The sequence below is a fragment of the Lissotriton helveticus genome, chromosome 5_1, assembly GCF_964261635.1.
Source record: "Lissotriton helveticus chromosome 5_1, aLisHel1.1, whole genome shotgun sequence".
Classification (NCBI taxonomy): Eukaryota; Metazoa; Chordata; class Amphibia; order Caudata; family Salamandridae; genus Lissotriton; species Lissotriton helveticus.
Genome location: NC_136065.1, coordinates 359416525 through 359443019, shown reverse-complemented (window position 1 = coordinate 359443019; position 26495 = coordinate 359416525). Strand labels below are relative to the sequence as shown.

Sequence of the window (26495 nt, the reverse complement as noted above, 5' to 3'; positions counted from 1 at the left end):
TTTGAAAAAAAAGACCAGAGAACTTCAGAGTTCATTAGAGGTTCATTCATGGCTAAATCACTTAGGTTTTCTGCAATGTGCTTTCTGTAGGATCCAAAACCGTGAGTCTTTGAAAGACTCGAAAGCTCAACTTCAAAGGCAGGAAATAACTGTACCAATTTGTTCAGCTGGTTTGTCCAAGAGAAGATTCAGGTGGTGGCGAATGCTCTAAGTATGAAGATCACTGATTTCTTTTTATATTATACTTGATGTGATGTGAAGCATTACTTTGTTTTCAAATGAGTATATGAGTTGACATACCGCTGAAGTATTACATTTTTGCAAAATGTACATGCTTGCACACAACTGCTACAACTACGTTATGATATATTTCACTCTCTGGACAAAATTTCTTTCTGCGTACATTTTTATGTACATTCCTGTATTACAATCAAAGCTCAGATAGACGAGTGTATGCTCCATCTAAATTTCCCTAAAACATTTGTTGACAGATGATTTAGTTAACTAAAACAATTCGAACAATTACAGAATGTAAACTTGTATGCAAATTTTAGTAAAATTATTTTATAAAATTCTAAAAGATACTGAGCTAGTATCACCCAGATCTACATTTTGTACATCCTGGCTGTTTTTCCTTTAGAAGTAGCACGACATTGACAAAATTAAGGCCACCATTAGAATAACCATCACCGTACACATGTATCTTACAATTCACTAAACATTACAAAAAAACTGTACAATTTACAATGAGCGGGAGCATGCTTCTCATGTGCCGACAGGATGGACCCATCTATGCAACTATATTTAATTAACATCTGAAATATGGAGTATGTTAGGCTGTTTAGCCATTGGAAAGGACTGGGAAACACATCAGGTCATCTTTGAGCGCGATCATTTCTTTAAGCCACGACTTCCTGAATTAATAATTTATAAAAATACGTCTTATACCCTTTCGCACTGATCAAATGGGCTGCTTGGTCATCCTTTTTTTTACTGATCTGGAGCACAAATATATTGTCATAGTCAGTAAAACTGTACAGCATGGATATGGCACTGTGAATGAAAAGCTGTCCTCACTTATCCTTTAGCACAGGGAGGACTGTTCGAAATAGAACAGGAACTAAGTGCTAGAAATGCACAGACTCATAATGGAACTCCAACAAACTACATGAAAGAGACAACAAGACTTGATACAAAAAAGACAGAAAAAAACAAAAAACACAGAACAACCTACTGTTCTCTCATGTTGCGTCTCAAAATCATCCGGTTTGGTGTAATGACCACAGTGGAGTTTGAATTCATAATCATGAACATACAAGTAGCGATAGCTAGTATTTTATAGTCGAAGGGACATTTTATATTCTGACCACCAAGATATTATTCAAAATATTATCAGTAATTCACTGTAAAATAAAATGTCACCATAGAAATTAAAATATGGGATGGCCGAGAAGAGTTAAAGGAATCTTAACCAGCAAACGTACTCTGCGAAGTGTGCCTCCACTCATTTACTTGATGAAAGTAAGTTCACAGAAAAGCAACACTTTGGCAATGTTAACGCAGTTAAAATACTTTAGTAAAGATCACCATATAGTGCATGCTCACTTCACAGTGCTACTGAATCCTTGGATTGTACCAAAGTGGTGGCTCGGTTTTCAAGACTATATTTATATTATCAATTCAGACGATATGGTAAAGGTGCAACCATTTACTAAACTGATACAAGGCAATGTAAGTTTAGTTAGTTAATAATGCCTCCAATAAGAAAGCACCTACTAAAATGTATTAAATAAGTAAAATTATAGTTACATCTTAAAAGAATAACAGTGGATAATTGTTATTTGTTTTATAAAAATATAAAACTCTGATGTTGTAAGCAGCTTTTGTCCTTTCCAATTGGAATCTCAGCCTCTTCATCAAGCAACAAAGAAAGTCGATGATATTGAGCCAACTGTTTGCAAATATGTACTAAAACTACCTTAATGATATCTAACTTTTAGGTTTCATTCTTGTGTGTAGTCATCGGAGACAGCAAATAATATATTTTTGCAGATGGTTGGATCACACATCACATCCAGGAGCCAACATGTAGCAGAATGTCTCTTACCCTGATGGGCAGAGGCTTTTGCCACTGATGGTAGTGGCAGGTGTCAAGCAGCAGCATAACCGTCCACTGAACCAAGCAATACTTCCAAAGCAGTGATCCTTACTGCATGCAACCACCTAACCATAACTGCTCACCTTTACTAAATCAAAGGTGTGCTCCAAAGCACCTACAATTTGGTAATATCCATGGCCAATTCTAAGTCCTCTGAATAAATTAACGTTGCTTTAGATTTCCTCAGACGATTGCCAAACATTCTTTAGGGAAACAAACTGAGGATTTTCATTAGAGCGCTGTTGTAGGGTAAGCAAGACATACATTGACACATGCAACACTTTCACTAGAAAACGTCAGCAATGACTTTTGTGGAAACACAAATAAAATATCTCCCATAAATCTATCTTTTGTGCAATCATGAGGAATGTCCCGTTTGTCTGCTGAAATTCACTTGGTGCTCGCAAAGTGCATGCTGCAGGCCACTATGGTTAGGCCACCTTTATCACAGCTGTTGCTTTCTTGGTGAAGGACCGTCAGCATCGTGTGGAGTGTGACAATGATCTCAAAAGGAGGCAGACGAGTGATCTTGATGTTTACAACAATTCCTAAATGTCAATGTTCTAAATGACCACAAGCATAGTCCACATTACTGGCAAACACTCCTGAATTTCCAATATGGCACTTTGATATGATATCCGTCATCTTTCATATTTCCAAGACAATCCAAGACAAAAACTGGAGCCTTTTTCCTTGACCTCAAATCTCGTTTGTACAGTCTCAGAAGTCCAAGGGAAATAATGGATGGGTAACCCTCTACTCAGTCAGTAGCGTGGCGTATGGCAGTACATAAAACCAGGCTCTGCAGAGTACAGCAGTATAACTACAGCACTGAGCCAGGCCATCGCCAAAAGATCTGACTTTCTTCTCCTTTCCATTTCAGTTCTAATGGACAATCCACGTACATATCTATACATCGGTTTCTATTCGCAGCCTTTCCATGCGCTGGACATTGCGCTGAACGACATTGCGGTTGGTGATCTCTTTCGCACATGCTTGAGGGAACCAACCCATCTCACTGTCTCGTATCCTTTCACCTTGGTACCAGCCTACAATAAAAAAAAAATATATATATATTAAACTTCAGAAGACTAAACTTAAATACAACTTCTTGGGAGACGTTCTTTGGACTATCAGCTGAGATCAACGATGAAGCACTGAAGAATTGATCGTTTCAAAAAGAGCAGTTCCTTTGGCACCCCCCTCCACATCAAATTCCCATATATCTTAAGGGGACTTATTCAGTTATGTTTTATTACTGGGCATTTGCATAGACTAGTATTTGACAATTACTTTGCCTCTTGGTGCTTGCATTGAACCTGGTCTGTAACTGTGCTCATGACCAAGAAAACAGATCTCATTCCTACTTTGACCTAAGGCATTATGATCAAGCGACTGGAATTATGTCACAGGGAGGATCAAATTATGTAACAGGTCTGACAAAATTAAGCTGCAAGAAAAGGGAAATAATATAGGTTGAAACAGCACATTTTGTGATAACATGATTTCATTAGTTTGACATTAGTTAAGACAGCGAGAGCAAAGGTTTCACCTTATTACTACTAAGTTCACACTCTAGGGATGTATGACATTACAACGCATGCTTTTACCACGCATGCCTTTACAACGCATAGTGCTTAGGGGTGCTGGATAGTGAATAGTTTAATTTACTATTCCAACTCCAGTCCCCGTGGATAGTAGGGAAGGTGTTGGATAGTAAATAAAATCTATTCCCTATCCTAGAGCGCCCCCCAGCGCTATGCGTTGTAATGACATGCGTTGTAATAGTTGCGTCGTAAAGGCACTGCGTGGTAAAAGTTGCGTTTTAAAGGATGTTTCCCCACTCAAGTACAGCAATAAGCTGAAAGTTGACCTGTCAACCTTTGTGAAGTGCCTTAATCTGCAGGATAACACCTATCTCAGCATTTTTAGTAACTTTGGATCAGTTTGAAGTAGGATTTTTTTTAGTTATGCAAATGATGCGACAGAATGATGAATTAGGAGGCAAAGGCTGAAATCTATAATAATGCGGAAAATACTGTAGCACAGAATTACCATTCCATTGCCCGTGCATTATGCCTAGATGTTCTACATTTTCCTTCTTGCCAAACCATGCCAATGGGTACCATGTAAACTCTCAGATAGCTACTGTTTTTTTTTATAGTGTGACTTTTCAATTATACATCATCTTCCGGGATCCTTTCCCTGTTCTAGCAGTCTGTTAGATTATGAATGCTACTAATATTTCCTTCAGAAAGTCTATTTCCATTCTTAAAGATATATTCGCTTCATAAAGTGTCCTTTCCAACACCTTGGCCTCTCAGTCATTGCTCTATGTACTGCTCTATGTCCCTAAGTGATGCAATTACCCAAGAAATCTTCTGCAAGCCCATTTTTGCTTCCACTAGCTCCACTTGTCTCTGGAACAATACCCAGCCTCTTTTACTCACAACTGAAGACAGGAGGAAGTTGTGTTATATCTAGTGCGAGGCTCAATAAAGTGAGGCATAATGAAGTGTTGGTTAAGAGGCATGATGCATAGGTCCGATATGCCGGTGGAAGGCTGTGCATTAAAGCAGTGTGCTCCCAATAGTGGGAACATACGAACCAACATAATTACTGGATACTGTAGAAAAAGGTTAGAATTTTGTAGCTGAATACGTCCTACCTCAAACATTCATTTACTATTTTCATCCTTAAAGAGAACTCGGCGACAAATGAAAGGCTAGGGCTCTTGATGCTCTTGCTCTAAACAGAAGCAATACTTACACAATTTCACCTGAATTTGTCAGTAGAGGTGATTTCTAATACTTCTGCGCTGTCTGGCAAAATAGTACCTACTGTCTCCTTGGCCCCAAGATCACACAATATCTGGTCTCTCCTTGCCTCGTCAGCAGCAGATTCACAAGATTACCATCACATTTTATTACCACCCCACTCTTCTAACTTTAAAAAAAACATTTTTTATTATTTTTCCCATGAAAGACAAATATACATAAAACAGGTTTATGCAAAAAGCATCATTGGGAATTCCAGTGCATGGCCATTCTTATGACTGTTACAAAGACATACTGAAATTCAGTCAGTGAATGCAAACAACAGAGAATGAACTTCGACAATTTCCATCCGACAAGAGTGAATGACATGTTTGTTCATTCATTCGCCTCCATTCAGGGCTCCCCAGCCTTTGTGGGATTTCATATGACAGCCGTCGATCCCACTGCTTTAACTTTCACAGACAGTAAGGATGCTTTCCTGGAACTACTTAGATGTGGAATATCCACTTCGCAGATGATAAACATTTTACTTATCAACATACTGTGTCCAAGCTGACACCAAGTTCAAATTTTACTAGACCACAAATACCATCTTCTGGTACAAACGAGTTGAGTTGTGAAAGAAGTATTTCTCGTTATCGTGGAGCTTTGGGTCTCAAACAGACTCTCATGCAACTAACAGCTTGAGCTCTGAAAGTTTCCCCAAAAACACAAAGATCAGGTTTTGAAAACCCTCGTTACTGTTTCCTGAAGGTGGATTTATCCAATGGACTGAGCAAAAGGTGAGAAAGAGTGTAGACAAACTTGCAGGTCTAGAAGGCTCAGAGTGGGAATGAATTGAAGAGAGGCACAAAAGCTTGACTAGATGCCAGGAAACAAGATGTTCAGAAATCTGCGCACTAGAGAATCATAACAGAGCAAATCATCTGCTCACACTGGCTGGAAAAAACATCCTAAGGCAAGTAAACGTGGTATTGTGAACTACTGATGAGGAATGAATATGTACAAACTGATGGATATGAGATTGGCCATTTCAAAGACAGCTCTAAGAGCTTCGAAGGCAGTCAGAGGAGAGGGGAGAACATACAAGGAGGGATCGATGGAAGATAGCGAACTGGTGAACCCAAAAAAAAAATTATAGAATAAAGAAGATGAGTGGTGCTGGCCCCATCACACGGTTTTCAGTCCCAAAAGAGCAGTGTGCACAGCAGGTGCATAACGAAGAAATGAAATCTGAATGTGCGATCTCACGACTTTCTGGAATCTGAATAACTGATTATGCAAACTTTCCAAACTTGCCAGAGTAACTACATTAGAGGTCCAGTCCTACTGCACTTTCAAGATGGAGTCAAATGAAATCTTATAATGTCTTTTTAGATGAACAAGTCACTGACAAAATCAGAAGCCAGATTCTTAGTTTCCAGTGAGGTGGGCGGTACTATGAAATATTTAGAGTGGGGCCTTCAGTGTAGCTTGCACCAGAACAGTGATGCGGTGCTCCGGTTAGTGTTGATCGCACAAAGCAAGCCAATGGGAAGCTCATTAAAATGGAGGGGGATCAAATTCAGGGCACGAATGTGGAGCCTGGATTTTCAGTCATAGAGACAGATTCCTCATCAACACCAGTTATAAGTGTGGCAAAGGCACTTGAACAGTCAGTATATTTTTCCTCAAAACAGACCTCAATAAGAAGGATTCACAACGTGTAGTTTTACCACTGAGGGATCTCTACCTTGTTGAATTAGGAGAACAAAGGGTGGTCTGTTTATCATGGTCATCTACGGCACTGGAGTGTGTTTATTGGGGTCTCAGTGCATTTCTAGAATAGACTGGCAGGATGATTCAGATATGTCCTTAGTGGTAGTTATGATTTCCTGGGTGTAGTGCAGCCAAGCCAAGAAGGTAAAATCTGACACTACATGTATTTCCTTGTAACCCGGAGAGAGAAGGTACAATGCATGCAAAAATTTCGAAAATCCAAAAGCTAGTGCTGAGTGCCGTGATTGGCTGGATGCAAGAATGACCCTGGCGTTAGTAGGTAAATGGTGCAGCTTGCTCCAGTGCGTGCACTGAGCTGCATAAGCAACACTGTGGCTTGCCCATCAATAACCAACAAATCCATGTGAGGATTTTACACATGCCTACATTTCCAGATAGTGCATGAACAGTGGTGTGCAGCCAACAAGAAGTGTGAGACATTCAGTGCATGCTGCAATAGCTATTTGCTCATGTGAATGTTTCAGTGATAGAAATTTGTAACCCGGCAAAAGAAATCCCCTCAAGGACATGAGGATACATTGTCATACTAACGATGATGTACCCACTTTTGAAAACATGCTGCATGCAATAAATAAACACAATCAGTATTGCAAAGAAGGGCCTGGTCACCTCCTTCTATAGTAGAGAAATGCAGCTCGTTCAGGGCAAACCGCACTATGCACTATTTGCGCCGGGGGGGCTGTTTCTGCAATGAGCCTCCAGGTGGGTCTCGGGTAGGGCAGACTGTGGAGAACTATGGGAAAGCAACTCTTGCAGAAAACCCGTATGGGGCGTGGAGTGGAAGCGGCAATTGGGACCGCCCATCTATGACCCAGGCTACACAACCTTAAGGGGAGGCCTCAAATTGTGCTGGGCACAGTGAGGTCAGTCCAGCCATATCACGCAGCCTTGCAGCTCCAGCACTACAGGGAAGGGGGTGTATCGTCAGAAGACACTATGGAGCTCGGTCAGAGATAGAACAAGCGCACCAGACATGAGTAGCAACTAGAACTACACTGTTAATACAAATAAGGGTTTCTGGAAGTATCATGATGACAGGAGTTATGCTAGGGGTAGTAATGTAACGATTCAGCCTGGTTAAATCCCTAACACATGAGAAAGACTACATGTGGAACTTCATGCCGCCAGTGAGATTTTCTTTTCTTTTTACAGTGGGAACCTGTGAATGGTTGAATACTGTAGCAATGAGTCATGAACAAACCCCCAAACGTCTGTAGAAATGCACAAGCAGTAAACCTCTTACTGCCTCTATTACTTAACCTTAATCATTCCTCTGAGCACAACTCCTCCTCTTCACAGTCCTAGTCTTCACCTGGCTCCCTGGGATCCAACAGCACAAGGCGCTAGATACACTTTAGGATGAGGGTGAATAAAGATGCCTTTTATAGAGGTCGCAAGGTGAAGAGCCAACCACAGAGAGAGATAAAGGGCAGGAGGAGGATTAATTCATTTTAGGATTGGGGTACGGACCACTGCCTCCTGGGTGAGTCCGCATCTCATGTAGTAAGGACTGTGATTAAGTGGGGTAAGGAGAGAATGCTGGTAGGACGAGGAGAAAATGATGGTGGGGTGTGCAGCTCCTACTAAGCCAAGCACCACTGCAGATCGACATACCGAGGGTGCAAAATCTACTGTACCAAAATTGTTGTGACTGCAACAAGAACATGCTTTAAACTGTATAAGTTTTAAATGCACTCACACAGAACCTTGTACCTTTGTGAGTAAATGAGTAACTATATGAGGAAAGTTCTGCCCCCAATACCCTAAGCAGAGGATTTACACAATAGCAACAGCACTTGGTGCAGTCAGAGAGAAAAAGTTATAAGAGGCACACATGCTTGCAAGTAGTAAATATACTGGGTGGACGTGCTTTGGCAGCAAGGCAGCCGATCTAGGTTTGAGGTTACAGTGTGGTTTTCTTTCTGCGGAGTTAATTGTCCCAGAGAAATTTAGTAGATTCTCATTCCTGGAAGGGAAGTTTGATCTAGTCCCCTCAGAGGACCTTCCAGCGAAAATACTTGAGATTTCAAGCATGGGATTTTTGTGGATATTACTAACCGATGTGGCTCTGCAGCCGCCCCTGCCAGATTACTTCCAGAGAAGAGAGTTTGGGCTAGTGTTCAACCAAAAGCTTCAAGGAATGAGTTTTTCATTTCAATGCAGAACCCACACAGGGCGTAGCACGCGGACAGATGTTCATCTCGCCACTTAACCAAAGACACTTTGCAATTAATTGAAGAAAATGTCAGTTTCCAAATGCTGATTTCTCTGTGGATCCGACATGTTTGGACAATTAGCACCCCCCCACACACAAATGCAGCTGAGTGGTAGTATAAATACCACTTTCTTACAGGCAATTGAGTGTCATTTTTCAAGTTGATAGAGATTATAACAGCGTGGAAATATGAGGGCCTAAAATTGCAGCTGGACACAAAGGTCAAGCCTCCTTGATATTGATGGATTCTAGTCTATTAGTTAAAATAGGAAGGGGGAAGAGAATGAAAAGGAGCTAGAAATCTCTTGAATAACCAGCACTGGCAAAGGCATGAGGTCTCGTCTATGCAAAATCTATTGGATTTGTCGATGTTTTCTTAGCCATGTGCTGCTGTGCTGGATGGAAATAAACAAAAAATCGAAAATTAAAAAAAAAGCGATATGCCGCAGTCAATGCTGGCCACGTCGTCCTATGTTTTTTTTTAAACATTAAATTGTGCTGCATAGAAGCTGCACTACTGTACAAGATGGCAAAAAACATTGACAAAGCCAAAAGATCTCGCAGAGGTGAGACCTATTAGCTTTGTCAATACTTAAAGAAGAACTGACTGGGTTATAGTGCTTTTTAGGTCGAGCGACCTATCTCAATACGCATGCGCATTGAGCGGGAGCTCCATATATAGGCGCTTAAACAAAGCTTACCGAGATCGGGCGATTCCATGGCGATTCCATGCAGTGCCCGTGAAAAGGAGCTCAATGCGCAAGCACATTGACATAGAAAAGCGCGTGCACAGGAAAGACAGCCATCTGCCGCCAGCAGCTTCACTTCAAAGGGATCATTTCGCACTCTCAGGCATTTCTCCTCCGTAATTTAGTCACTGCCGACGGCCAGCCGTACTTTCACTTTGACGGCGCCAGGCCGTCTCTTGTTAACTCCAGGTTCCGCCTACTGCACTTCATCCACTACCCGGATGATGAGATTGTCTACTGCACTTATCCGTGCCAGCGCTGCACTTCAGGTAAGAGACCCTCCTTCAGCCCTCGCTCAAGAACCTTACGCCCTTAGTTCTCTTTACTCAATCTGCGTCTTAATTTTACCTTCCCTTCACAGCACGCTTACTAGGACGGACCCGTCCTGAGACGTGCCCGTGTATTATTATATTTATTTCATTTTCCTCACCGAGGAAACAGCTTCCATCGATACCATCATTACCCCTACTCCAACCACGCTTGGCGGTAAGATGACGTGCAGTCCTTTGCTTTGTGCTTTACACCATCGTGATCGCCCGTGCCTTATACCCCGTTTCCCACACATGCTTAACGTTTCCCGCTCCTTTTCCACAGCGCCATTTGACACGGGGCCGCTTTTTACTCACAGGTACTGCCCCCTTCCTCACTTTTCTCCTCCTTACATGCTGTCCTTTACCTCTTAATTTCTCTTTTGCTCCCGCTTTTTATTGGCAATCCCTTTTCCGTCAATCTTAGTTTACTTGTTTTGAATACTTGCCTGTCACTTTTTAGAGTCTATTTCGATCTAGATCAGTTTCTAGATGGTCCGCTAATACTTATCGAACCGTGGCATTTTTCCTGTATTTGGGTAACTCTACAACTCTAGCCTTCTTCATTATCTATGTAGGAAATGGCCATGCAAAATCCGTTTGGTTTTCTCTTAGAGACAACACGTCACCATCGTGAACACACCCAGTATGCCTCCAGACTATGCTTTTATTGTGTCTTCTCTTAGGTTTCTCTTCTGTGCTGTGGTATCTACAATGTACCCTCTTTCTGTTTCTGTTAATCAATTTGTGTAACTTCATTCACGACCGATTTCCCAGCCGGTTTGTCTTTTGTTTTGCATTAGAGGTACGCTCCGCATCTGACCCTGCTTAACATATACTTAGACTGTGTAGTTTTTTAACATATTGAATCGTTTCATTAATTGTTTATCACCGCATTGGCCCTCTGAACCTTAACTTTTGAATTCTATCCATTTTGCCTCCCAGATGGAATACTCACCGTACTTTTAAATTCATGTTCTACTCCCCCTTTTTACGCCTCATAGTCCTCCAATTTTCTGACGCACTTTACGCCATGTGTTAACCCGAATATAGTGTTCCTTTTCCTGTGTTATGTATAGCCTCTGACGTTATAGTTGTCTAATTTTGCTACGGTTTTTCCTTTTTACATTTCTTAAATTACTCATCTGTCACCCCCAGCTTTTGCTCTATCACGACATGGGATGCAGCCACTGTTGAAATGCATTGTTAACGCGTTTTTAATCAATTAATACATGTTCAATTGATAAAATAGGATGTTGACGTGTGTCTGCTATAGGTGTCACATTTGCGAAAGTTATAACTATTGGCATTGTAAATGACAACGCTATTAATTTAGCTATTTTAAAAAACAACACATAAATAAAAAAAAATCATTTATAAGACCAATAGCTCAAACTTTCCTAATGCGAGACCTATTGCATTTCCAATGCTTGTTTTCCTTGGTATGAGTGGGTGGTGGAGGAAGGGGCAAGCAAAAATGGGGAGGGAAGGGGCAGGGGTACAAGTCAAGCTAAGACAGGGAGGGCAGCAGTGGGACGAGGCAAGCAACAAGATGAGGGGTACCGAGGGGACAGGGAAATGCAGTGCAGCTTTGTGATTGGTCAGGGAAACTTGGGTGCATTCCAATCACAACGCTGCAATGCAGCATTGTGATTGGTTTTGAGAGTCCTGGTTTGACACTCAACCAGGGAATGGGAGCCTGGGCATGTTCTACACGTAGGCTGTAATGCAGCCTGCATGGAGAATGGGGAAAGTGCGAATGACTGGTCTGAGCGGCCGAGAGGGCCAATCAAACAGTCATTGCGCATTAGGAGTGGGCAAACCACTTCTCCCCTGCTCTGCTCTGAGAGCAGAGCAGCCCGCCCACCCGCAAAGCAGCACAAACATAAAATGACAACTGAAAGTTATCATCATTTTATGTTTCTACTTCTCGCACTGCTTGAAAGCAGTAGGGCAAGGCTCCTCCGCCATAGCAAAGGAGCCGCCACTGTAAAAGAAGGCTGATCCTACGGGGCCTGAGCATTGTCAAGGCAACCTACATGGTACAATTCACTGTTCAAGTTGTGGACTTTGGCTGCAAAAGAATAGTGAATCTCACAATCCAGATCAGAGAGAGCGTATGGTTTCCAGAATTAGATGAGAAGGTGGAAGAGGACTTTATAGTCTACTTCTTGTACCAATTCACAAGGGCATATGAACAACCAGCAGTCAGTATATCCGACGGGCTGGACAACTCTACCTAAGCCCAGACTACTGAGGCTTGTTTTCATCAATATGCACTGAAGGTAAACAGAAGTAAAGTAAAGTTTGTCAACTTCACAAATTCTGAAGCTGCGCTAATGTAACTAGAGAAAAATCAAAAAATTCCCGCTCTACCGACAGAAATCAAGATGGATAATTAGGCACAATCTCAAGGATCCAAGTTTCAGAATTACTTGAAGCAGCTGACATTTATCACCAAGGAATCACATTCCAATGACAACAAATCAAAGATGAAGCAGAGCGCTTCACAAATACCCTCAAAATAATGATCTGCACGACTCCACAACTAAGTGGGGACCTGGATTTGGTCCTCTTTGACTTCTCCATGAATATTGTGTGTTGTCATATGCAATCACTTGAGAGGTCCCTGCCATGGTCCTAATAGACTGGGTAGTGAATGTCACAATCCCCAACATCTCATTGTGGGCTCTTAGGTTACCAACTCCGGCCTCATAAAAGACAAAAATTGAAAGCCAACCAGAAAATCAGCTACAAACAGGAGAGTACCTGTTTCCCATCTTAGTAGGTGACTGCATCCTGCCACAAGACAGTCAGATAGAAGGCAAGCTCAGAATGACCTAGGTGCTGCAGTCACTGATTATAACTCAGAGGAGTTAAAAATGGCTTTTAACCTCTTCAGTGCTGCGCGAATTTCGCTGCAGTGCTGAAGAGTTTAAATGCGCACTGGCTCATGACGGAAATGTTCCGTCATCAGCACCGGAGCACCGACGCTGATGACGGAACCGTTCCGTCATGAGCATGGAAGGGGTTAATAATGACATATCGGTTTGCATTGCTTTGATTTTAGCGGTCTGGTATTAATTCTTCAATCCAAAAGTAGTAAGACAGTCAGGTGTTTTTTAATCCTTGATCCCACTCGTTGATCGCATTTTGCCTGCTTGCCACTTCCCGGTTGCTCCAAATAAATACTGCCATTGTGGTTGATGGTCTAGCTGCTCTCTCTAATTTGGAAGCAAGGCGTCTATTTAGAGATGCTGCTTGCATGTCTGTGCAGTTACTAAGAAATCTGACAAAATCTTTAGTAGGTCCTCATTTTTTTAGGTGGGTAAGGCCACAACAACTGTGCTTTGAGGAAGAGATATTTATATAAAATTGATGGTTCTTAATAATTGCTTTCCATTTGCATTGTTTCAATTTTAGCGCTTTCAATTTTAATTCTTTTTTTCAGAACTAGTAAGAGAATCAGGTGGCTTTTCATTGCTAATCCCACTCTCCAATTCCATTTTGCGTGTTTGTCACTTCCTGGTTGCTCCATTTTAATACTGCAATCCTGGGTGATGGTCTAGCTGCTTGCTTGACTGGGGGAAAATGTTTTGATTTGTTCTGCATTCCGTCCATCAATTGTGTGTCTTTTGCTTTCTTGCCCTAAGTGCACCGGGTATGCCCAGACGTGGGTCCCGGGCTCACTGTGCCACTGTATTCAAGCTATCATGGCTGAAGAGGAGTGAAACCCCGAAACCGGTCCTATGATGCTTGTTTCCGGTCCAGGGAGGACCTGGCTTGGCAGTTCGGCTGGACTGTTCCCATGAGGCACAGGGTCAAGACTGATTTGCATATGGATAGGTCTAAGCTGGGGTGGCACGGTGAGCAAAAGAATGATGGACTTAACCCAGATCTCTTGACTGGGGGAGAATGTTTTGATTTGTTCTGCTTTTCGTCCATCAATTGTGTGTCTTTTGCTTTCTCGCCCTAAGTGCGCCGGGTATACCCAGACATGGGTTCCGGGCTCACTGTGCCACTGGATGCAAGCTATCATGGCTGAAGAGGGGTGAAACCCCGAAACCGGTCCTATGATGCTTGTTTCCGGTCCAGGGAGGACCTGGCTTGGCAGTTCGGGCTGGACTGTTCCCATGAGGCACAGGGTCAAAACTGATTTGCATATGGCCATGTCTAAACTGGGGCGGCAAGGTGAGCAAAAGAATGATGGATTTAACCCAGATCTCTTGACTGGGGGAGAATGTTTTGATTTCTTCTGCATTCCGCCCATCAATTGTGTGTCTTTTGCTTAAATTTGGAAGCAAGGCAGCTATTTAGAAAAGTGTCAATGGAGTGCCAAAGAGAGGCCCGAATGCACCCGTTTGCGCCAGGCCACATCCAGCAGCTAGAGATGCTCATATGCAGAGAGCAACTTATCAGTTAATCAAATATTAAAGTACACTATGTCAGAGAAGTCAGAGTTATGTTACTGGGCTAATGGGAAGGTCTCACTGGGAAACAATTCTGCAGACTCGCTATGAGAACTGGGCATATTAACAAATGTTATGAACCACACAGTTTCGCTCTTGGATACTTTGAAAAAGAAAGAGGAATTCAGTGATAACCACTGTAGTCTCGAATCTTACTCCGAAAGTATTAACCGGTCTTAAAGGAGCACCTCCGAATGACTGGTCAGTATAGCAGATTGTTGAACTAGATTGCTTTGCAAACAGAACTGTGACTTAAGGTTGATAATTGGATGATTTTAAATGAATTAGACGTCTCAGACTATCAATTAATTTCGGCGTGTAAAGAAGAGGGGCAGTGGTCAAGCTATGTTCATTAAACAAACCCTAAGAAGTGAGAAACTGATTATGGATGTTCAGACTGATTTGCCAATTTTAAAGGTAAAATTGATTGACCCTGTAAACGTTGTGAAGCACATTTCAGTTTTCTATTTATGGGATAGAACACCCCCTGCCGTACATATAGGATTATAAGTGAACAAGGAGTTCAATACCCATATAGAGGAATGAAGCTGAAGTCCTAGTTCCTTTATAGGGTTAAGGAACTCCGAGGTGCCTTGTAATATCATTATCATGTATGCCAGTGAGTACTTTATTCCATATATTACATTGCCACACCATCACCTTCCCCACAAGCCACTTAACACCTTGGTGCGTAGGTCTTCCCTATGAAAGTGTTAGCATGCTTACAAAGTTAAACACATTAAAAACCTATTATTTGTTGCAAACAGATATGAGAAATAGTTCAATACAAGTCAGTTTAAAAAGAAAAAAGCTGCTGTAGCTCGGATGTGTAGAAACATGCAGAAAGAGTCTAGTTTTTCTCTAACTATATGAGGAATGCAAAAAGTGAGCATGTTCTCTCTGCTTGTCATTGTAACCTAAAAAGTAAAGCAGAAGAAATAAAAACATTTTGTTTTCGATGCTTTAAACAACTGTGTCCATTATGCTACCTTCCCCCAATGAAGCTTTGCCCTTTCAACAAGACACGGTTGTAGGGGTTCAAATTAAAGGTTGTTGGAGGTCCCTTTCTGGTCTTGCAAGACATCTTAGAGAGAATATTAGTATTACTAAGAGCTGTTGCCTTATTTCTCTACAGCAAGCATACAACGGATGTTTTGGTATCTCCATCTAGTTTAATCTTGGAGATAAATGAAGGAGGTACGTACTGGTGTGCAAACCAGAATAGAGTATTTGGATGTATACTGATTATACCATATGTCGATGGTATGTACAGCACATGAATTAGGTAGTGTAACCTATCCGTGTAGCACCAAAGCAAATTAAACTTACCAAGATATGAGTAACACCTGTCAAAAACGTTATGGTGCAATTAGTGGTAAAGTGGGTTACATATACCTTCTCAAGTCTTATTACCCTCAAACTCAATTTCCATTTGCAAAACACTTTTCAGTAGACAACTTACCATCTTCTTCTTGTAAAACAAGGACAACATCGGATTGCTGGAGGGAAATTTCATCTGTCTGTTTTGCAAAATAGGCTTTTGTGATCTCCACCTGACGCAGACCTAGAATTGAGAAAGAAGATTGGAATTTTGAGAAAAACTCTAGATCACAAAGAGATTTTTACAAGTTGGATGTGGGTCACAGGAAGGCAAGAAGATTGCAACTGAGAGACAGGCTAGATGCAAGAGGAGCGATTGTACTATGGTGATGGTATCCATGCCACAACCCCTGTTAGTTGTCCCTTAATCAAACTTATGTATCCCCAATATAACACTCCATTCCTCTTTTAGGACATGATTTTACTACAGGAAAGTTACATTTCTGAATAAACAAAATAAATGTATTGTAGGTGTCACGCAGTTAAATGGACAAACAACAAATTAAACATTTTGTATTTGTTCATGTTAGTCTAATCGCAACTACTGCAACCTGAGGCAGACTATTCTACAGAGACAGTGATTTATCGAGATACCTTTTAAACCTCCAATGCCTAAAATAATTCCCCATGAAAATACTCGTAAATACTAACAGTTTGCACTTCAACTAAACAAAAAACTGGTTTAACTTGTAACATTTTAGATCTGAGGTAATTGTACAAAAACCTCTGTTTCTCAAACTACTCTACACAGTATTATATTTGATTAATTTGTGTAAGTGACCTGGATTACTGTGCTTCCTCTATTTTGTCTTGGATACATCACTCTGACGTAATCATTACATGGTCGAAAATCATTAAGACCACTGCACCAGCTACTGATTTTATTGTTCTCCCACACCCCTGGTTTGTGTCCTGACCAGGAGACTAATATCCTGAGCTCCCTATAAGGCTGTTTAAATGATTTGCATCAGAGTGAATTGTTCACAGCAGTGTACTAGAACTGACTGTGTTACACCTTTTTAGTGTGGGTGACGTTCATGACATTAGTAATGGCTGGTGGCATGCACTGGTGAAGATGTGGTATACAGGCCTTTTTACCTTCACCCCATTTCAGGAGTGACGAACGTGCATCCTTTTGTATCAATCCCCAAATTTGTTGGTACGAATAATTGACTCTGTCCATTTGGAGTTTGTTAAGCTGCCACCCCAGTGCACAACATCAGAGCATCTTTTTAAGAAACCCTAACTGCTGTAAGATGAAGTTGCAGCCCACACATGGCAAAGGAAACCTGTTCACATGCTTAAAACCCTACGTTAAACAAAGCAAACTTCTATAAAAGTAGCATTTTGAAGCACACAAGTCCTAAGAGCACAGCCCCTGGGGTACTATTCCCATTTTCAAACTAGGGATGTTCAATTTGCAAGTCTACTGAACTGCAAACCCAATTTGCAATACAACCTATGTACTAATAAGTTGCATCACAAATTATAAATTTGCAGGGGGCCACAAAATGTTCTGCCTAATCACTACTAAATAGGCAGGTCTCAGTTTCCAACCTACAGTAATTGGCTATTAAAGCAGGGATGGAGGCCTACAAAGGACATTATTCCTGCATCCCTGCATCTGAATTTCCAAACGGCAAATAAGGTACTTAGAAGCAACCTTTGCTATGAGGAGAGCTTCCCCTTTATGAATGAGATACAACCACCTTTGCAATTTCAGAATCTGATCAATGTTCTGTGACCGCTAAACATTTCTTTCCGAATCACATTTAGCAGGGGGACCCCCTTTCACACCCTCTTCTATTAGCAATTCGGACAGGGTTGCAAAAGCCCTTCTAGGAATTGTTACGATGTTTTAGACTTTCAACAGGGCCTATGTAAACAGGAAAAAAACATATTGCTGTTACAAATCCCGTGTGGTTCACAGAATTTGGGAACGTAACATACCTTCGAGCATAAGGTCTATAATATGAAAAAAGTGTGGCGTGTCAAATATTAGGACTGGCTAGTCCTTAAGGTAACAAAACTGAAAGTGAAAAGTCTGTGTAGGGTGCAGTGGTCTTTCCTCATTGGAAAGGCCTTTTTAAGAGTCAAAGTTATATTTTTCAAAAGTGGACTTAGAAAATGGCTAGAGAAATTATCGTCATGCCATTGTATTATTTATTACAAATCTAAATAATTGGTGAATACGGACTTCTGGTCCACAGATTAACTTGAAAAACACTGTGTAATCACAGCCCAGGGAGATTCTTTCCTAGTTGCCAGATGGACTCCTAATACCCCAGGAGCTGACCAAGGCTCAGAACCATCCTGGTTTTATTTTACACGACTGCAAAGTCAAGCTGCTTCGTTATAACACAACAACCCCTGAAAGAGAATACAATATTCTACACAGTTTCCTCTTATTTTTTAACACCCCCAGTGTGAGCAATTTGGTTACTAGTTGTGTAGTATCAGAGTCCTGCGCAAGTAATAGGTCCACAATTGTCTCCTTACTAGGAACCAAGTACCCCATTGTAGCACTTGAAAAGTAAATTTATTGTGCACACACTACTCAGTACTAGGCATTAATATATACATCAGGTAGATGAAAATTCCCTTGTTGAATTTCTCAAATCACATTTGACTGCTAGTGGGTCAGTACCACGACAATCACAATACCCTAATCACAATACCCCACCCCAAACCAGATCATCATAATTTGTTTGAGGGTGCCATTTTAAATAAAGCAGGTATATAGGCTTTGTCAAGGTACCACATCAATAAAGAAGGCAAGTCTTTTGGGTTTGAAGTAGGGTAATCACATTAATATATTAGGCCAGCCTATAGTTTTTGTCAAGAGATCCCCTTATTAAAACATAAGGTAGGCCTATTGGTTTTACAAAGGTGTCACCATATTTAAACAGCCATGGATTCACCCTTGAAGTCATCCATGTTTGGATTCATCCTTAAAATCAACTGCATCAATAACCAAACTTAAACATAAGCATTGATCGCTGTAAGTAAAGTATTTAAAATAAAGCATTTTCAGAGCAATCACAAACATGTGTCAGAATCATTCATTAACCACTTCAGGCCATATAATGCAGCTATAGAACTTCTCACTTGTGGTCCGTGCGCTTAAGAGCATCAGAACAAAAGTTCAAATCCGGTAGTGTTTAAATATTAGCTAACCTATTTTGAGGGTTATCACTTGATTGCTCCTAGAAACTTATGGTGGGTTTTGCAAAATGTCCTGGAGGTTGGGAGCAGCCGATACAAATTTTGCAGGCCCAAAAAACACTTTTGTTACTTTTTGGTGCTGTTCCTGCCCTCCTTGGGGCACTACAGGGAAGTAAATCAGGTTAAAATGAAGCCCTCACAGGGCGTTATGGGGTGCTCCTCTCAGAAGCAGCCCATAACTAATGAGTGGCTTTGTTCCTTTCACTTGTGGTCTCCCTCTGTGGTGGTCCTTTTGTTTTTGGGTACCCCATGATAGTGAGAAGCACCGATCCCGCTTTTGTTACAGGGGTGCGATATTGCAGCACTGCGGGAGAACCTGCCCCCACCCTTACAGCCCACCGGGAATACGTCCAGTGCCCATTGCTGCCAGTCCGACCCTGCTTTTATGGTCTGTTGGAAACCCCTACTGACCGTAAAGAACGTATTACAGCTGAGGCTTGCACTCTTTTCTCTTTCTTCACCAAAACAGCTGTGTGTTGTTTTTTTAGTTGCAGTTTAAAGCACATCAGCTCCCACCACATGATATTGTGGCATTATTTTGTTCTCTTCTCCACAATACTGAGGTAATATGCACCTTGCTGAAATGACAGCCATTTATTTGATAGACATCTTTTCAAAAGGTCTAACCTTGATTATCGAGGAAATAACATGTTGTTCAATAAAACAGACAAGTAAATATGTTTTATTAATTTACCTTATCAAACAATATCAAAAAAGGTATGAAGAACAATTTGACAGTTCTTTTAAAGCACAGTAACTTCAACAATCTCAACACAGTAAAACAATATTGACTAACTATAATTTATGTGCAAGACACCTATTTCTGCTAAATGAAAATGACAGTGAGACTTCCAGACTCGAAAGTAGGAAACAGAGGTGTTGGTCTTTGAAAAAATGAATAGACTTGTTTATGCTCTTCGTGCTTCATGCAGATCAAGCAACGATAAAGAGAAGGGCCATTGTCACTTGTTAAACCTGAGCTACCCTGGAGCGGCAAATTATTGTCGGGCCTAGAGTCTCCAGTGGGAACAGATATTAATAAAAAACACCTAAGGTTCGTTGACTTTCTCTACATATCTACATCCTTTCTTTACATGTTTGCTTAGTTAAAATGTATGTCAAAGATGAGATAGTATTACATGAACAGGATCAACGAGGCGCCTGGAGGACTGGCGGAGCTACTGGATTAAGGTACACTTCACCTATTTATTCAGAGAGTTTTTCTCGCTTTAGTTACATATTAACACATAATTGCTGCACCTGTCATTTTGAAAAGTACAAAGTACTCCGATCTCATGACTACGAAAGTGACATATTCATAAAATAGCACGTGACCTGGGTGAATGTTTGGATTATTACCTCTGCGGTCTGCTTTTCCTGTTTCTTTGTTTTCTTCTTTATGTTCCAAGGCAGTGATCCAGCGCGCTCGATCGCTCCTGCAGTCAGGAAAGAGTTAAACAAGAATTACCAAGGGCAGATCAAGAGCAGGAAACTAGGCAGTCACTTTGGAGCTGCTGTTCACTAGCAATAAGCAAAATATAAGAAGTTTCAAGAGTCCTGAAAACAGGAAATCCAGTCAGTACACACGAACTTTGTGACACCTGTATGCAGAAGCAATGAACCTGAAATACCAACTGAAACTCCACATGACAAATCAGAAAAGTCAGGAACCTGTTTAAAATCTGATATCAGAGCTAAATAGGAGCAAACTGCATTTATGTACATTTTTGCACTCAACAATTTAGAGCTGATTGCAAACTCTGCTTGCATGTTGTCCGAGTCCCGATTGTCCCAAGCAACTAGCTGGTGGGAAGTGAGAGTGAATATTGTCAGCAATTGTGGGAAAAACACAAGAGTGAATACAACCCCCACTCTTTTTCCTAAATAAATGAATCAGGCAAAAAATTGGGAATCTTCTGGGAGGCGCAAATGCAGTTGGGGTAGAGGGGAGTCTCTGTATACAGTTTTTGGAAGCAATCAGATGATCCCCGGGTGATCAAGTGACGGAGAGTGATTATTTAAAATAATCAGACTTGATCAAATCCTGTCTACTGGGTGTGATACTAATACTTATATAAGAAACATGACTAATAGAAGTGTCTCGTGAATAAGTGGAAGGTAAAAGTGCATCGTAAAAGCATTCAGAAGTGTCACAAACTGGTTTGAGAATAAATCATTTATGACAGAGAAAACTCTATTAATGCATTGTAATAATAACGTGAAAAAGTATTTATGCAAACTGTAGTTTAGCATAATATGAAAGTGACAAATGTTAAAGTAGAAATTATTCCTGTTTAAAGTTTTCTTGATAACATAAAAACTAGAGAGAAAATGCATGCTCATATTATAATGAATCGTAAACAGACTATGCTTTTATGTTTAATGATAATGAAATTTTTATGCACCTTTATTTCTCTTCTTTTGTTTTCAATATTAGCGTGTTTATTCATTAGAAAAATTAAGCTTTTGTAGTTTTCCATGTAGGTCTCGAAATTCAATATGTTTTAGTTCAATGTTATTTCCTTCGGATGGCTTAGAAATGCTTATCTGATTGAATTCTAGCTATGTGTATTATCACTGAAGTTTCTTTACTACAATTGAAATGATTTTGTATATTACTAAAAATTAAATGAACAGTGGACAAAGACATTACTCATGTGTTCTGGACAATTTGGGATAGAAAGCGATCACACCACGGTGGCACCACTGATCTTTACCAATGGAATTCCTGCTAATTTGTAAAAAAAATGATTTTGTGCGGACATACGAAGGTATAATTACCACGTGGGAAAAACGATATTAGAGAGAGCTGTGCATAAATCTTTTCTTGGCTATTGCAATTCCAAGCCTCACATGCTGTCAGTTTGAACTCGGATTTCCCTAAACTGAACTCTCCTGATTACCCTGTACTTTATCGGCTATTGAAGTCGAGTGGGTTTAGCTATCGTTCGCTGTACTTTGGCTTTCTATTGGACTCATCTTGTGTCCTGACTTTGAAAATCTACAACCTAGCTTTGGTTTGAATGATTCCTAACTGTATATGTATTTTACAATTATATATTTCTCTCTCTCTCTCTCGCTCACACACAAATGTTATTTGATGGTGTATTCAGCTCTAAGCTGTGATGTATTGTAATTTACCTGTATTACTAAAGAAATGTCTGATTAACGAAACTGATTCTAATGTATTTTGTTGTTTTGACCATTCATTTTGAAGTTTAGATAAAGGTCTTTGATTACTATTTCATGTTTTGTTTCTTTATCATTGATATTATTGATAATGTGTAGGTTTGTTCTTATTTTGATACTTCTTTATACCAGGTCCCAATGAAGGAGTGCCTTTCTGTCTCTAATTATCTAATCCCCAATTAGCTGTTACAAAGATCTATTGTAGGACCTTATGAGTGTGTTTGCTATAGAGTTTTTATGAGACAAACTCTGTGATATTATGAATAGAGTTGTTGAGGATTTGTTTATGGTATGTTAAATGACATGTCTGATAATTCTCTAGAAAAAGTTTACACACGCTTCTGCTAGCTCAACAGGAAAAGAGACACTAAGAGTGGGTTGGACTGCAGAAGCACTCCAGCAAAATTCTAAATCCTGAATAAAGGCTTAACCCTCTCTGTCTGTTGATCATATGCAAACACTGATCAGTATTAACTGTTCCGGCCAAGTTGATAAGACTAAATGGGGAATACCTCAGCCACCTTCAGGCCCAGAGTCTATTAAAAAACAAGTAACAGAGAGCAATTGTAAAGAAAGCATCACAGACCAGTTATTAGAGGTGTATACTACAGTAGATGCCATGTTATTTAGATTAAGTACCCCATGTTGCTTCATTTAGTGAACCATTTGGGAGCCACCACCTTAGATAATGAATAACTCTCGCAACAATGCAAGCAGGACCATCCAATTCCCTATCATCTTAGTAGTGTCTATACCATTGACCCATTAGCATTTGGGTAAGGAAGCCAAAAGGGCTGGTGTTGGCTGCCAGCTTCTGGCTTTGTCCATGTTTTGTTATGGTTTTTGCAAAACATTGATTGGGATGGCACACGGCTCCATACGTTATGCTGTGGTACGTGGGTGAAAAATGTAAATGACAATAACAGACCAATGGATCAATAGTGTTAGTTCAAATCACCTGTAAGTAAACATATAATATCTTTAATATGAGTACAATCTGAATATCTTATCTAACGTCCTACCTAGTCAGCAAACAAGAGACTTTGGCTAGAGTGACATCAATAAATTCTCTATCGCACAAATAATGGACATTCTCGGCAAGGGAGAGGGAGTATGAGGAGGATTGATTAGTAACTCAGCCTTCTGTGTGATGGTACATGTTATTCTTTGGGAGTGTGCTGTGTCCCAGTAAAGTAACTAGAGCTGATGTGAACAGATTGCACTACAGTCTTTCATTCACTGTTGGCTGCTGAAAAACGGCTTTACATGATTTGCTTTCTAAAGCAAGGCTCATTTTCTGACTTACAAAGAATGAGTCTACTGGAATAGTATAAGGACATTCATTAACAATAGCTTTTCAATTGTATTTGTTATCAAAATGATCTCGGTTTTACTCCTTTTAGATTTCTATTCATATCTACTGGCTTTGTTCAAGCATATAAGGTCTAACGATTTTGCCTATCTATCCATCATGGTGCTAAGTCATTCTGAAGATACTTTTTTGTGTGTACATTCGGACCTCAGTTTTGGTTTAAAGAGATTCCCTCCTGGCTAATAAACCAAACCCCAGGTTTACTGTGTAATCATAGAGTAGAAACTGTGTTGGTGGTGTATCAGAAAATGGTTCTAAACCAGTGGGAATATTTAACATTAATTTTGGCTAATCTCTGCCATTACAATAGACGATCTATTCTATCTTAAAGAAATTAGCCCAACTCATTCCTATAGAAGGTTGCACACGGCTATACCACATCCCCAGTACACAAGACACCATACAACTCCAAACAGAGTGGATACTGTCCAGACCCACTTGCCAAACCTATTGAATACCGAGCATTCATGTACACTATACACATCTCCTCACACTGGGAGAGAGATCTGTGGTCCTTAATTCTTGTCTTCTTTGTGGGCAAACATGGAATACAATAACATAGTTGTACCTTAAAAGCCAGAAATAAACAATTCTTCTCATGGAACCCGCGATATTTCATCTCTCCCATTCTCATGGCTTCACGCGATAGGCATCATTCTGAAGCTTGCGCATGAAGCACATAACTTGGAAGTTATTTTTGATAGTGATATTCCCATGACTACCTCCATAAATGGAAAACAAGGACATATTCCACCACAAAACCCCAACTTTGGGGTTGATCCTCCAGTCTTGCAGCTCCCCATTAAAATCACACTAGTCACCGACATCCAGGACTACTGCAATTCCTTTCACATGCGCCTACCAACAAAGACCTCTCCAAGCTACAAAGAGCATCTAGGCTAATCTTTGCCCAATAACAGACTGCATCACACGAGAAAGGACGGAATAACATTAACTTTTTGTGAAAGACAGAACAAACTTTAAGACCCTAATAGAGACTAGTAGACTATATACTTTATGGCTGCACACCAGGCTACCCATCCAATATCCTCCAGCAAACCTGACAACTGTGGTTGATATCCCCGCAACCAACTGGACCTTCATCTCAGCAGGCAGGGAGAAGATTCCAAGCCCAAGGCTCAACACCGTACATCTTTTCTCAGATTTGTGGGCAATTTTACAGAAAACTGTCTCAAATATTCAGCCCTGCACGTGACTAAATGCTGTCCCTTTGTTTCAAGCCACATATGATTTGGTAATGAGCTAAAATATTTCTGAGGTTATTTTCTTGCATTTAGTGCATTTGTCTAATTAGTTTGGATCAGACTTATGTCTGTTTTATAACTAGATAGATTTATAGGAGATTCACATTTCTAATTGAATAGATGAGCTTAAAAAGTACACATAGTGCTATTCTGGGCATTTACACCAGTTTGAAGCATTCGCACCACCGCGAGCATCCTAAATCTTATATGTTGTGCACAGTGCGGTGGTGTATCGAGTCGATTAGGGTCCAGATTACAGAAAACAGAATGTGATGTAAAGCATGACCTGAACCCAAGTCTCTACATTCCAAGACAGTAATTTATTTGTTTTCTCTGCGTTATAATTACAGAATTGTTTAAAAACTCTAGGTCATTGAAGCATAACACTCTGCATATAGAAGCGTAGTTTGCTGAAACTCTCCTGGGTGTTTTTCTTGACCCCTGCTGCTAATAAATCAATCACTGCCATCCATAACACCCTTTCTGGCACACATCGGGTGCTCTAAAACATTGGCAAAATAACAATGTGTTCACTTACAGAGACTCTGTAGACAGCGTGATCTGCTCCATTTTCCCTTCGCTGTTCTTCCTCATGGTTACTTGGAAGAGATAAGGGCAGGACAAGCTGCGGCTCAGAGTACCTGTCCCAGACTTGACTGGTGGAGACGACTGAGGATCATTATTGTCTATCTTGTCGACTGCCAGCTGATCCATTTTGGCGTAGTCCATCACCACATAGCTCTCATCGCTGCACAGGAAAGAATTTAAAGCACATGTTGAAAATGGCTCCTATAACCACCTTTTTATTGTTTTTAAAACATCGCCCGCTACTTTATGCACAAAGGTTCCTCTTCAGTTGTTCACATGAAATAGTGTTGCACCAAAATGCCATCACATGATATAATTTAATGCAACTGCAATTTAAGAATATGACTTTTACAAAACCCTTGCATTGAAATCACTTGCCAGGTCTCATCATTTAAGTCAATCATAATTAAATTACAATAACAGTGATTACAGAGCAAATGTTGACAGCAGTTTGAATTACTGCAAGCAGAAGATCCATCAGCGTTCGAAAGCATGTGAAATCTTGACGACGAAACAGATTCCGTTTGATAGCGCTTGAGGGTAAGTAGTGCTGTAGCTATGGCATGCACCAGGAACACTAATACACTGGTGTGCTTTAAAGGACACCCATACTCCATCCTGCCCTTCATATTGTCACTGTACTGGACTTGCTGAACTAATGATATCTATGTTACAGACACTAATAATAATAATAATCCTGTATTTGTAAAGCGCACAGCTACCCGTAGGTTTCCCGGCGCTGGGGGCCGTCGGGAAGATTAAGCAAGCTATTGCCCAGAGTCTCATGGTGCTGGGCAGACCCCTGCCACCGGTACCGGGGATCGAACCGTGATCCCCAGCGTCCGGCGTCAGTCACCCTGGCCGCTGCGCCACACCTCTTCCACACTAGGCGGATTAAGGGACAGATACAGGTTCTTGTTAGAAGAAGCAGCATTCTGCTGGCCTACTTATAGTTGGAGATGATGAAGTGCAAGCTACTGTGTGCTAGGATTGGTGCTCACAGGGTAAAGCCAGTACTGAG

At 40.7% G+C, this 26495-nt stretch overlaps 1 protein-coding gene across 2 annotated transcripts in view; it reads right to left on the bottom strand.

Moving 5' to 3' along the window:
- Positions 1–388: 388 nt before the first annotated feature.
- The window catches only part of LOC144754550 (rho guanine nucleotide exchange factor 16-like), a 292302-nt gene continuing 266195 nt past the window's right edge, over positions 389–26495 (bottom strand). For both annotated transcript variants that reach the window (XM_078642482.1, XM_078642481.1), the window contains exons 12-15: positions 25425–25634; positions 20420–20496; positions 15918–16019; positions 389–3207 (exon numbers count right to left, since the gene is read on the bottom strand). In XM_078642482.1, coding sequence (XP_078498608.1) covers positions 3068–3207; positions 15918–16019; positions 20420–20496; positions 25425–25634 — 529 coding nt within the window. In that variant the 3' untranslated portion in view covers positions 389–3067. The remainder of the gene's footprint in view (positions 3208–15917; positions 16020–20419; positions 20497–25424; positions 25635–26495) is intronic.